The following is a 14,431-nucleotide window of genomic DNA, read 5'->3' on the forward strand; positions in this document are numbered from 1 at the left end:
TTCGCAACTCAAGGCTCCTTGCATGGGTATAGGAACAGTTAATTTTTTATACTCAATTTGAATTTTAAATTGAAACCATTTCAGTTGAGAATTTAAGGGGCATGTTCTATGTTTGGGCACTTCAAAGGCAATGGAGTTTAGTTTCAAATATTTCCATATTATTTGATGCAGCAACCTCATACCATTTAAAAATCAGTCCCTTTTTTCAGAGCAATACTATTTTTACAAGATGCAAAACAGTGCCTTGAAATGTTTTGCACTATCGTTCTTTCCAAATTGTGTATCCTAAAATCCAAAACTGTTGCAGAAATTTAGATAAATAAAATAATAGCCCTGATCTGTTAGATATCGTTTTGGTCCCAGATGCGGGTTTACTCACAGGTTCAGTTCTAAAGTAGAATTACAATACAATGTATAACCAAAATGTTACTAATATACAGTAGCCCTGTCTCTAATGTATTTGGACACAAGGTTAATAGACATACACACACTCACCTCATTTCTGCAATTATATCCTTATGTAAGTTTTTTAATAAGACAAACATTTTGTTGCTATAAGGTCCTCCAGAAGTTGAAAAGAGTATCTGTAAAAACTCTTTTATCATCTCCATTGTCCTGCTCTGGAATGAGGCAATCTCTTTTCCATAATTTTCATATTGTGCATCATCAAAAAACAAATCAATGAAATTCATTAGCTGAAGGTCTGTATCATTTAAGTCCAGTACCTCTTCTTTAGTAGTGAGGTCAGAGATCGTGTTAAGCAGACTGTTATGTAAAATCATGTGAGCAACATGAATGTTATTCAGCTTTTCCCCACTAAGGAGATCAGTAACAAATGATATATCAATTTGATCTTCTTTAGAGCCATTTGTGAAGAGCTCCAAAAATTCAGTGATACCTTTGATAATCAGAACTATGTCATCAGATGACTTTTCATTGGCCATAAGTACAGCTAGTGCATTTATTATTCTAGAGACATTTTTATTAGTGTACTCGAGTAGCCAGTCTCTTGCAACTTCTTGAAAGTCCTCAAAGCTTCTTAGTAGAGTTTCTAGAGATGATGAATTAAACTGTTTTAATAAACTAGCAAGTGCCAATGAAGAATTTTTTCTGGCTGCAGCACTTAGTAATTGAACTTCTTTGTCTATCACAGAAAGTAAGTTCGGAACACTAAAATTGACTAATAAATCTTGTATGCCTCTCTCTGTATCAAGCCAAAGGGCCTCAAAGTTACTAATCAAACTACTATTTCTACTCAAAGCTGATAATGCCATAAGCACCATGTAAGTTTGGTTTCCAACAGGAGACAGTGTCAGCAAAGGCTGGGCTGCAGAAAGAAAAGATAGGACATTTTCATTATCTAGCACTCCAGAAACTTCATTGGTCATATTTTTTAAATGAGTAAGAAGAGTCTTTGGAACAGACATTCCTGTGCTTCTATCCAATTTTAGGGCATGATACAGATCTGCTAACTGTTCAAAAATAGCTTTGGCCATTGCCATTTCTGTTGATGTCATGTTGTTTAGTGCTTCTATGAGCTGTAAAGCAGCTTGTCTCTTTGGTGTGGAAGAGCAATAGACTGAGATGGTACTACTATTTCCAAAAGCCATAACATATACTGATAGCTTATTCCAAAACCCCAATAGCTGTTTAAGAGCCAAACTATTTATGTTGTGGATCTCAGAAAGCTTCAGAAGAATGGAGTTCCACTCTTTGAACTGATGAAAGAAGCAAGTCACTTTGTAAGTGATCTCCCTCAGATAATCTTCATTAGAACATAGGTCATGTCCCCCTGGAGTTGTCAGCTTGAACTGCTCAAGTATGTCAGCAATCGTGTTGTAAATAGATGAAAAATTTGTGTGTGCATTTAAGTTACAAGTCCTTAAATCGGAGTCATTCTGAGATGTTGCCGTTGTGAGGTTCCAGCAGATAACTGCAGTCAGACAACTCAAAGCCCTTGCAGATTCCTCAGGCATATCAGTTACTACCTCCAGTAAGTCTAGAAGGCTATCTACGTTATTGGATAAATCTTCCTTCATACGTATTGACATGTTTGCTTCCTGAGTTAATGTGAAAGTGTACACTTCAATTAGGGCATCAGTGATGTTTTTGTGAGCCAATCGCTGTATAAGACTAACACCATCAGGAAGAATGTAAAGCATCTGTAATATATCATCAAGCTCAGTCTCGTTAAATAAGTGAGTGATTTGCCATAAGTTGGTCAAGTTCCAAGAATATGAATTGTTCTCAAAGGAATCTACCCAGCCTGTCAACTTGTCCAGAACAGAATTCTCAATGTACACATTTTTGATATTTTTAAAGAAATGATGCAGGCTTTTACTGACTTGTTTGAGTTGATCTATTAAGAATTCTAGATTTGTATTCTCAATGTTTCTCACAAAAGTTGCCATATGCTTTGGAAATCCTTTATCACCTGATTGTATAGGAAAATTGGTAAGGTTATGAGACTTTAAGATGTTTAGTGCCTTCCTTACTAGTTCCACATTGAGGTCTGCTGCTTTCATCCATGTATGCAGAGTTATGTTTTGCAAACTTTGCATATTATGAGGCAAGTTTGACATAAAGTGGCTAATCAGATGTTGAAAGGACTTCTTTAGGAAGCTCATAATTGTGTCTTGTGGAAGAGCTTCAAATGCATTTAGGAGATTTACAGTGTCCAGAAGAGATGAGCTGTTTTGTAGGGTTTCAGAAGTTATATTCTTCAGAAAAATTTGAATTCCTCTCAGAAGTGCTACTGAAGGAGGCTGGAGACTCTGAGGCAAATTAAAGACTTCCCTTGAATTCTTGATGGCTCCAGTGATTAATTTAATGAAATACATCTGTTCTGAGTCAGATGTATATGGTGAGAATCTCATTAAGTCTTTGAAAATTGACTGAATTTGGCCCTTTGACACATTCAATAGAGTAAAGATAAAGTCATGTGTCTGTCCATCATCTTCTTCAGAAAACATAGGAAGAACTTTTAAAATTTTTGCTAGAATGCTGAAATAAACATCTGCACAACGTGCATCAGAGCCATTTAGTAAGCATGGAGGTTCTATGAGGTTAAAAGTCATGTTAACAATATCCAGGGTATTCTTTAAGCTTGTATCAGTCTCATTAATGCTTGCCAGAGATGTCAACAAAAATAAAACATGTTTTGCATTTTCAAGGTGGGAATAAGTGATGTATTTCTCACTGAGGCTACTGATAATATGCATCCATCTATTACAGCCCTCTAGTACACTGACTATATTATCCGAGGTTAGAAGAGGATTAAGATGAGACAGAACACTTATCTGTGAAACATTTTTCTCTTTCAAAATATCTTCCAAAACTAACTTGGTAACATTCTGGAAAATCATCACACAAGACAATAGATCTTGATCTTGGGATATATTTTTAAGGAATCCAGCAGTCTCTCTCAGGTCAGTGAGAACAGTTCCAAATTCTTCCAAAGAAAGTGTTAGAATATCTGAAAGTGAATGCCCAATGAAATCTACATGTGAATCTCTATATTCCAATTTAGAACTCAATGGAAAGAAAATATCAAACCAAGAATCCAAAAACTCCCTGCTAACGTTAAGCTTCAATAGAGATTTCTGCAATTTGACAGTCGCATTTTCCACTGTTTGAAAAGCTTCCTCTAAACTCTCTCTTTTAGTTGAGCTGATAACATCAATTATGTTGCTAAGTTTACTTATGAGGCCACTTAGAGTCTCAAAGTCTTTCCATTCATTTAAGTGATAACCTTCTGTTATTATTTTCAGTAGATGTATTGCTGATGTAGTTTCAGGACTGACTGTAAATGTTGTATTGCACAGTTCAGTATGGGTTATATTTTCAAGGCCTTCGGAAAGGTGGTTCAGGCCATTCCGAAGATAACTGAAAAAATTTAAATCCAACCTTAGTATTTCAGACATCTCTTCCAAAATCTCTGTCCACATCTGAAGCCAGGTAGCAGTGCAATGCATGGCAAAAGGAACATTTACCTCACTTTTGAAGTTTGATGTATTTGACAGAACTCTGACCAATGAGAGTACAAGTGAGTTATGAACATCTCCTGTTTGTCTCACAGAAGGTATGCTAGGCGTATACCAATCAGCACATTCATTATTTAACAAGCTTTCTGATGAGATGTCAAAAAGTTGTTTCAAATACTGAAAGGCAGCTGTATGAAGCTCTGTGTCTGTAAATATAGTTTTAAGGCTCCCCAGAGTACTGTATACCACTTCTATCTCTTGTTTCCCTTTCTGTGCTAGGGACTGGGCCTGGAGCTCTACGTAGTTGTAAACTGTTGCTAACTTTTCACAGAGAGGTTTCTGGGTGAGACCTTGGAGGAGATGTATAGCTTCAGACAGAAAGTCAAAAACCTCACTCATGTTTTGGAAATCATGTTGAACTGGAGTAGATGAAATGTCTTCTGAGATCTTCTGGAAGAATGTTAGCACAGAATTGTTGCTCTGGATACTTAACTGATCAATGTTTTGGTAGACAAAGAAAAGCATTTGAATAAGTGAGGCTGCATTACTGTCCCCTATCTCTGGGATGCTTTGGTAGAAATCAGACACAATTTTCCCTACGTCTTGTACTTTGGATAGAGAAGTTGTATTTGAGACTAGAACAGAAGAGACATTTCTCATAGCATGAATGGTGCTGAGAGCGGCAGTGAAATGTTCTTGAGTCAACACTCCAACCTTATAGAGATTCCTTATGAATTTTTCACTGAAGTTGTTTATATAATCTATGTCAAGAAAACTCAATTCAGGCCATTCTGTAAGAATTTTCTGGAAAAAATGCAAACTTTTATTAAGGACTTTTTGATTTTCTTGAAGGGAAGATATTACAATTTTAGATAAGAACATTTGCAGCATCTCTATTGCTTCCACTGGACTTCTATGGTCACATTGATCCAAGACCTTTTTTACTATTTGCCAAAATACTTCCAGCTGCTCACTCTGCCAGAGCCTTACAAGAAGTTGATAATTCTCTAGTTGTTCATTACTGAGTTCAGAAAATATATGAACATTTGTAGCATCTGCCTTCATATCGGTAGAACTGTTAAGCCACATAATTGAATTATTCAAGGCTATTTCTGTTAGGGACTGTAAGTCTTGGAGGCTTGAAGAGGCTGAAGAACCAGGCATCAACATTTCTTGTATGAATTCTGCAAGTTGTAGAATGAAGACCGACTCCGACTCCTCAAGAACCTGTATGTTCTTTTCCCTCTTCAAAAGCTCTTTGACAGATGTCAAGATCCTGTAACATCAATTGACATTTTTTTCAAATTAGTCACCTATTTGAAAGTTACATCACAAACCAGTTTAATGTAATGGTTTGTCATACAGTTACTAGAACATAGCTATATTTACATCTTAAAATTGTATTTGTAAAGTGTATTTCATATAGACAAAGCACATTTTGTGCAATAGTGAAACAATTAAAAGCACCAGAATTGTAATACATTAACTCACAATCACATGCTATTTTAAAAAGCATGAAAAAACCAGTGATTAGAAAGTCACAACATATAAGTCCTTTAAACACAGTTGAGGCTAGGTGGCTGTGTTAAGAGCATCCACTTCTACTGGCAAAGTTGGCAGAGCCAAACATCTGCAGTTCAAGGAATTTGTATATTCTGCTGATGAAGCCAGCAAAGCCTTGAAGATCTACAGACTGATTAGCTTGATATCAAGGACCTTACAAGTACAAAAGGTAGAAAAATGTGTTTTATTTTCCACACTTTTTGGAGAAAGTAAAAGTTTTCAAGGTTTTTGCCAAAAAACAAAAAGCCAAAAATCTCCCCCCCCCCCATCTCCCCAACAATTGAAAGCCAATAAATGTTTGGTTTTAGGTTTTTCAACAAAATCTTGGAAAATATCCATTTTGTCAAAGTTATTTTTCAATTAAAATAAGTTTTGAGAAATATATATATTTCTCAAAACTTTTATATATATATATATATATATATATATATATATATAATATATATATATATATATATATATATATATATATATATATATAAACAGTTATTCTTACAAGGTTGGTTAAAAAGAGCTAAGGTTTGGACTCAACAATCAAGGAATGTGGGGATCAGAGGGCATCAAGACATGGAGCTCCAACTCAGGAAACTTATAAATTCCATGAACAGTCAATAGAAATTATATGGTTTCCATACCAACAGAGTAGCTACACCACACCAGGCACCAGTTTCTAGGTACTGTCTTGCTGCCACAATCCCCATTTCTCACCTTGCTTTACTGATATTTTTATCCAGCTGGACAAGTGCATTTGTTCCTGTGCGGGTGATTATGTGACCTGATTGTGCGCCCAATGAATTCAATGGCAAAACTCTCTCATTGTCTTCAATGGGAGCAGAATTCAGCCCTATTGCTATGCATATAACAAAACAGACCATTTATCATCACTTTTAAGCAAACTCCTCGTTCAAATCATTAGGGAGTCCTCCTTAACCACCAAGTGTACAACACAGGCCATGGGATGAGCAATGTGGTTCAGTTGTGGAAGCAGCCTTAAATTCTAGAATTTACATACTACTGAGTGCTCATCCTCGTTTGCACTTATGCTAATTCTTTCTATTTCACAGGTGAAGAAATAAGTCAACATTTAGCAGCCATACAGAGCAAGAAAACTCCATAATGTGAAACTAGGTTCACAGAGTATGGAACATAATTTAGCTAATGCTTATCTACACCCCTTAATTACTGTGACTAGGTTTACAGACACCATCAGGCAAGTCATTTAAAATTTACTTTTCACAATTAAGTGTGCCATTAATGTATTTAGAATCACAGAAATGCACTGGCTGCCCTGAACCTGCTCCCTGGTGGAAATGCTATGTAACAGTGTTGATTAAATGAATACTACTGTATTGTTCAAGTAGACATTATAGCCCTGACAATAATGCAAGTAACTTAGTGGGTGGGGGAGCAGGGGTGGAGAGACTCCAATATAATAGTTCATTAGAGTCTTCCAAGAGCCTGTTACACGGGTTACCTGTGGTAATACGCAGGCTGCAGAGAGCCGTTCTATTAAAGCTTTTGAAAAAGGGCCACAAAGATATAACCTTCTGTGATCCTACATAGGGTAGTATTTCTTATTGGTCACATGGAGAAATGTTAACCATCTCCTTAAGATGAGAAAAATAATCTAATTTAACATTATAAAATATCTAAAATACAGAAAAAACAACCCATCATACTGTTCTGGAAAACAGTTGAGGGAAGCATTGAAATTGAATTAGTTTAACTTACCTGGACCATGAAATGAATGGGGAATTTGTTAAGTTTTGCAGAAATGCTATGTAACTATTAGCGATGGCCTTCAGATTGAGCTTTTGTCCAGAACAGAGAGATGCTTCAGTATCATCTGCAGAGAAAATACATTTTATAATTTAAAATGAGATGCATCATGCATTGTCTTGGCAATATACGACTAGATGCAGGCTGTCATGGAGCAGAGAGAAGCAAAGTGAACTCTGTTCAATAGGGGCCCTATCCAAATCCCACTGAAGTCATTGAAGAGATTCTCACTGAGTTCAGCAGCTGCATCAGAAGAGACGAGGATTACAGACAGCTACATTCTGTGATACTCCTACAGAAATCCAGAAATTACAGTCTTTAAAGAAGAAAAGATATTTCACTTTTAATAAGGGCATTTTGATACCAAGCAATCTTGAATGGTTTTAAGGACTGCTATAGAGAGTCAGTAAATATCAGTCCTACATAAAACATACCACTGACAGCCATCACAGAAAGAAATGAAGATATATTTTGAATTAAATACCAAGTGCAAAGCTCCTGTAAAATGAAGATTGATTTTTATTATAGAACTATGTCCTGAATGTCTCCCACCAGCCAGGGGAAAGGAATTCAGCACAGCAGTAACCTTTCATTTCCTAGCACTTAAAAAAAAATACCATCATGAAATTCACAAGCACACCCTGGTTATCCTGTAGTGCATCACAGCTTCCACAACTCTGAATTCCATGCAATGAATTATCTTGCTTTGTGGGATACGCTCAGGTCATGCCAGGTCATATCATAAGAAGGATTTTTTTTTAAAATCCAATAATTTAATACTTATTTTGGGGTCAAATTCTCTCAACAGCCTGTTTAGCGGCAGGATATTCAGTGCTTATTTCTAAACTCTGTTTTTGTTAGAGCTTTGCAGTTCAGTTAAGAACTATTTTGAAAATGTGTCAATGGGCTGAGTAAACAGTGTCTTTCAAAATGTGTGCAAACATGGATGGTGAATTTAGGTGAAGGAACAATGGGGGTGGGGGAGAATTGAAGAAGCAGGTACCTGATGGGCCATGTTTTGGAGGTGCTTGGTGCTATCCTGAGCACTTTCAAAATCCAACATCGGAAATGCTGCGGATCTAACTGCTTTACTAAAAATAGTAACTAACGCATTCACAGACTCAGACTCAGACTCAGAAATAGATTTCCTGCCCAACAAAAATTTTCAAAAATTTCAAAACGCTTTTCTGCTCTTTTCTGGCTATTCCGAGATCTCAGTCTCCTTCTGACCAGAAATTCCATTCAGGTATTGAGAAACCTTCCTGAAGGTATCGACGAATCAGCATATTACGACAAAAAACTTTTGTTGAAAGATTCCCACAGAGCTTTAAATCACCCCTGATCTACACTGAGGTAAGAGTGCAGAATCAGACCCTGTATGTTCTGGGGTTTTCCTCGGCTAGCAGTTTAACCACTGCTTTAATCATAAGAGTGACAGCTTTCTTGAAAATAGAAATATACCCGTAATGAAGCTGCCCGTTTCTTTTTTTGAATACTGTACTGGGAGAAGCATACAGAACCATGAGAAGCAAAGAATTTGTTGTAGCAATAACTAGTTTTTACTTACTTGAGTGACCTCTGGTGAAACCTTCTTGCTTGTTCACATATTGAGCTATCTCACATGTTCTCCTAACAAATGTTGTTAATTCCTTCCAATATGGGTCTTCCTCAAAAGCAAACCATATTTCTTCAAGTGTATGAATAACCCTGAAATGATCAAGGACCCAGAAGGCAGATATATCATGATCAGAATGTTGATTTTCTAAAGTAAAATCACTGGGATCAGCACACACGGTTCTGCTGTATGGTTAGAGCTAAACCCTGCTGTTTTACTTGTACTAGCTGTCCTATGGACTTCAGAGCAACTATCACAGGAGTAAGGCAAGCAGGGCTCATGGCCAGCTCCTGCTCCCACTAGCATCAGGGCAAAACTCTCACTGATGTCCACGTGAGCAGAACTGGGAGGCTGGTCCTTAGTGCCACACAAGTTGTTGATCAGATGGAAAAAGCACAATGAATTCAAGAAATACTAACAACTAGTTTATCTCAAAACGTGGCATTCTAAAACTATTCCAGTCTGGGAGGGAAGTGCATCTTCCTGATTATAAACATCTACTTTGTATTAATCATCCACCACTTTGTCATTAAAAAAAGAAAAACTATAGCCAACATTCCTGTGTGTCCTGCATAAAAACAGCACTTTGTAGAGCCAACTGAGGTGGCACATGGGCCCTCTGTTAGTCATGCTCTATTGCCAGGGTCATGCTGTAATTATCTGTGAGGCTGGTGCTCAAATGAGAGAAGCAAACAAAACACCTCAGTCAATTTCTAATTCATTTAGAAACATGTAGGGGGAGAAAAATCAATTTTCTGACAAATGGAAAAGGACAAAAATGAGACAGTAATAAATTATCTAATATCTAAAGGCTAGTACAAACAATGGGCTTGTTCCTGCTGCCATTTAAATCAATGGTCTTTCAGGCAGTGACTTCAGTGGAATTAGGTTTGGGCCTAATGGAGACTTAAAAAATAAGCCAAGCTCCTCTATAGAACATCTTAATGCTGCAAATACTTATGCACAGGAGTATCTTCATGCACAAGTATAATCCCATCAATGGATAGGCTTGGGAGGGGGAAGGGATAGCTCAGTGGTTTGAGCATTGGCTTGCTAAACTAAGGCTTTTGAGTTCAATCCTTGAGGGGGCAACCCAGGGATGTGGGGCAAAAAAATCTATCGGGGGATTGGTCCTGCTTTGAGCAAGGGGTTGGACTAGATAACCTCCTGAGGTCCCTTCCAACCCTGATATTCTATGACAAGATGTTACATTCTTAAGTAACTGTAGGACTATGCTCTAAGAAAATACTTCATAATATACATGTAACTTTATTTTAACAATGTTATGCCTAGATTTAACATTTGAGAAGAAGTATTAAATCACTTCATATTTAAGCACAGGGCTGGATTCTGATCTCATTTACACTGATTCCACAAAGGTGTAACTCCACTGATGTCAATGGAGTTTCTCCCCAATTTAGATTAATGTGAGAGAGAATACAATCAGGCCCTTTATATATATATACAAAAAATAATGTATGAGTCATTACAATGAGAGGAGTAGCTGCTCCTGACAAGAGCGGAAGTAGACGTCCTCCTCAGATAGTGTCTTTGTGCTCAGCAACCGATTGATTTTACAGTAAGCAGCACTATTTTCAGTGAGCTGCTGTTCTATTTCTTGCCATCCCAAATATTCTTCCATTATTGAATCTGGCAGGCTCTGTTCTCCACGAAGTACTTTCTGCAAAAGTAGGACCTTTGAAAATAAAGAAAGCAATAGTTTGTAACCTGTATGTAATTAAAGAGGAAGATGCTTTTTTGAGACTTGGGCCCTGTCTCGTACACTAATAAAACTTCATTGACTTCAGTAGAACTATTCCCAATTTATACAGGTGTAGGTGAGATTGAGAGATGAGAATCAGGTCCTCAATCTGTTCTCCTTCTGGATGTCTTGGCAAGGTGGCTCATCCAAATTTTCACAGGCACACAAGATACACGCAGCGGTTGTATGCGTATTACCACAATAATATTATAAATAGTTTAATTTATTGAAGGTACTTTCCTGCTCCAAGCCATTCTGACAGTACAAAATGAAGTAAACCGAGGATGCACTTCAGGTCTTAAATTAAACAAAAGAAGAAAAAGATATTCATAAATACTTACAGACTCCTTTATTGACTGGATTTGGTTGCTTAACTTGAAAGTCTCATTTGGATAGTTGTGGTGGCACACGAAGCCCGCTAAAATGTCTCTGACTTTTAAGTCCTGTGGAAGCTGAACAGCCTTCTCAAACATGGTGAGCAGATCCTGGCATGTACAGGACATGTTACTCATCAAGATCTAAAATGCAATTAACACAATTACTGTGAAAATGAAATAAGTGTAATGAGGTTGATTTAATTCAACCTTAGCCATACCACCCCATGATTATAACATCTAAAATAAAAACTAAACTAAGGCCAACAAACAGAATGGTGAACCACTTGTTTTAGAAAGCACGATCTATACCAGGAACAAAAAGGAACCGTTTTTAACCTGTGGATTTTATGCATTGTTTAAAGACTATGAATAAGTGATGACTTACCTGTTTTAACTCCAAAAAGAGTGTTTCAATGTCTAGATGCATGAGCCCATCTCTTTTAATAAAGGGTGTCATTTTTTCCAGGTTATGTACAATTTCTGTAAGACATTTATATATTTTTTTCAGCAAAAGGAAATATTTATCCCTGTGACTCAGAATGTGCAGTTCTTTGATGTGCTATAAAAGAGACAAACCTACCTTCTGGAATATGCATGAAACACGGCATAATGACATTGTAATACCCCTATTAATGTAATAATGTAAGTAAGAATACCCCTATGTAGGGCCCGATTATGTGTATTGATAGGGAAAGCACAAGAAGCCTTTGTAGGTGTGTATACAGCTGCACTCTTTGCACTCACAGAAAGAAAGGACTACTCTTGGTTAGCATCCACACCAAGCAGGTTGGGAGGGAATAAGTCCAAGGCTTTGCTTCCTGTGTATCTTAAATCCAGCCAGCACTGCTACCTGTGTGTGGCTGGGACACATACCCAGCACCTCTATGGCACGACAGACATGCTCTCCTGGAGCTCTGGGAGACATTGTGCAATGCCTGGTAGAGTGGCGAAGCTCCCAAGCCTCTCTGCTAGCTGCAACACTGGATCTGTACTACCCGAGGGTCCTCCACCATTCAGTGATCCTCCTGGGGCCAGCTGCTCTGGCTTCTAGACCTCTTTATACTACTGGCGCTGTACAAAGTGACCCCAATACAGCCAAAAACTGGGACCTGAATGTCCATATTACACAGTGCAGTAGACCACAAAAAGCAGTTGCATTCAGATTCCATTCCCTGCAGTTCTCTTCTCTGACACAAATTAAAATGGTACAACTCCACTGACTTAAACAGAGTTCCTAGTGATTTATACTGGCGCAAGTGGAGCATTGGACTGTCTGACAACTTCTTTGATTATGAGTACTGCATGCAGGGGAAGATGCACTACTGATGGGCACTTACCCACCAAGCTTTCATGAAATATTTGTTCCCTAAGCACCTCTTAGAGCTGTGCCCTTACGTGTGTTCTTCTCAAAGACGCGACAGCCTTTCCTACACCTTAGAGAAGTTAATTCTCCAGATCCTCAGATGGTATAAATAACATAGCTCTATCAATATCAGTGCAGCTACACCAATTTACATCGGGATCTGGCCTAAAATATTTCAAATTAATGCACCTGAAAAAAAACACTACAGGCATGACCCTGAATTTCCTGGAGGCTTGGGATTCACAAGTCAGGACTATTACTACAACTATAAATTGTTTTTATTATCATAGCACCTACGAACCTGAGGCATAAGGACAAGGACCCTATTGTGCTGGGTGCACAATACAGAACAAAAAAAAAAAGACTGTTCCTGAACTAAAGAATTTATATTCACAGCTTGCAAAAGCCAATTAGCAATTGTTTTAAATTAGTTTATGGGCCTAATCCTGATATTACTTACAATATGTCAGTTTTACACTGGTTTCCCTCCACTGACTTCAGTGGAGTTATCCTGATTGATAGTGGTGTAACTGAATTTAGAAATATAAAGTGCCTGATTCTGAATTAAACTTTGTGTCTTAAAATTGTGCTTCTACTTTGAAAAGTGATTATGTAAAGAATGCGTTTTCTTCCTCACCAGGTCTGTTCCCTGCTGTGCACTCAGAGTCACATTGCCTGCCTTTAGTGGCTAAAATACATTTTCACTGCTTTTTTCCCCCCACAGAGCCAACAGAGCTAACACACTGACTTGGATTATACTTTTTGCTTGTGCATGAGCAGGAGAGCAGTGTACTGAATTTCAATTTCAGGCCTATCATCTACAAACGCAGTAATGGTAACAGTAATAGAGATATCACTGATGCTATAATTTGAAGAAATAGCCACTATTATCACTGAGGGCATAATGTAACCTGTAAAACCTTTCTATCTGATAATAGTGCACAAGAAGGAAACTCTTGACTCTGGGAGCCTTGCTTGATTTTGCAAACACTTTTATATGTAAACTGAGCATATGTGATTTGGAAGTCATTGAGACAATATAATTATACATATTTTACAGTCATTTTTCAGAGTAGAACTGCTCTTCAAAGACACTGAAAGTTGATTAATTAATGTAGCACTTAAAACTGACTAATGTAGAGTCATCTGAAAATACAAAAAAATCCAATACAGCTATTTACAATCATAAAAGAAATACTCTAAATTTGAAATGTTCGCACTGGATGGGCAGTAAGAAACAGTTATCAGATATAGCCCACTGACAGGGAAAAGACTTATAAAACAATAGGGATGGGCCTGAGCCACAAAGATCAGAGCTGAATCCAGATCTAAACTCCCCGTATGTGTTCATATCCAGGGTTTTGGTACCGCTACACAGGCAGAGACCCAGCCACAGACCTTGGACCAGGATCCAGATCGAAACACAAAATTGCAAGCAAGTACAGGGTTGTTCAGATCCGGAGATCTTGTTCAGATCCACTTTTGTAGGAGACAGAACATATTTTATAAAAATACAATTATTCACATCTTTATGAATTCAATCCTTGAAAAACAGCACATACACTACTACGTACGTATGTGTTCATCAGGATGAAAGCAGACTACTGATAGAGTTATACAGATACTTGTTTGCTAAACTTGTAGAATGAAAATGTGTGTGTGTGCACACACACACTGTGCTTTACCATTAAGAGGAAGGAAGTTCTAGAGACACTGGAAATATATTAGCGTGGAATATATTACATAGTCTGAATGCTTTGCTAGATGTGGAATGCTATTGATAAATGCCAGGGCAGCCATTTGAGAGCTGATGAAAAGTAACTACAGTGCAGATTTACCTTTAGTGAAATATAAATTTTGGATTATTACATTCCTTATAGCTCCATCTACCAGAAGCAACCTCTTCATAACAGGCCATTGAGGCAACTTCTGAATGACAGTCTGCAGTTTCTCCAGATACAGGGTTCTGTAGGCAAAAAGAATGATAAA

General features: G+C 37.5%; 1 protein-coding gene across 1 annotated transcript in view; it reads right to left on the reverse strand.

Annotated features, from left to right (window-relative positions):
• The window catches only part of ABCA13 (ATP binding cassette subfamily A member 13), a 282,083-nt gene that overhangs the window by 211,056 nt on the left and 56,596 nt on the right, over positions 1–14,431 (reverse strand). Inside the window, exons 11-17 of the mRNA XM_045007417.1 lie at positions 14,281–14,408; positions 11,465–11,559; positions 11,044–11,220; positions 10,431–10,636; positions 8,893–9,032; positions 7,278–7,392; positions 496–5,259 (exon numbers count right to left, since the gene is read on the reverse strand). Of these exons, the coding sequence (XP_044863352.1) occupies positions 496–5,259; positions 7,278–7,392; positions 8,893–9,032; positions 10,431–10,636; positions 11,044–11,220; positions 11,465–11,559; positions 14,281–14,408 (5,625 nt within the window). The remainder of the gene's footprint in view (positions 1–495; positions 5,260–7,277; positions 7,393–8,892; positions 9,033–10,430; positions 10,637–11,043; positions 11,221–11,464; positions 11,560–14,280; positions 14,409–14,431) is intronic.

This window comes from Mauremys mutica, chromosome 2 (genome assembly GCF_020497125.1).
Source record: "Mauremys mutica isolate MM-2020 ecotype Southern chromosome 2, ASM2049712v1, whole genome shotgun sequence".
Taxonomy (NCBI): domain Eukaryota; kingdom Metazoa; phylum Chordata; order Testudines; family Geoemydidae; genus Mauremys; species Mauremys mutica.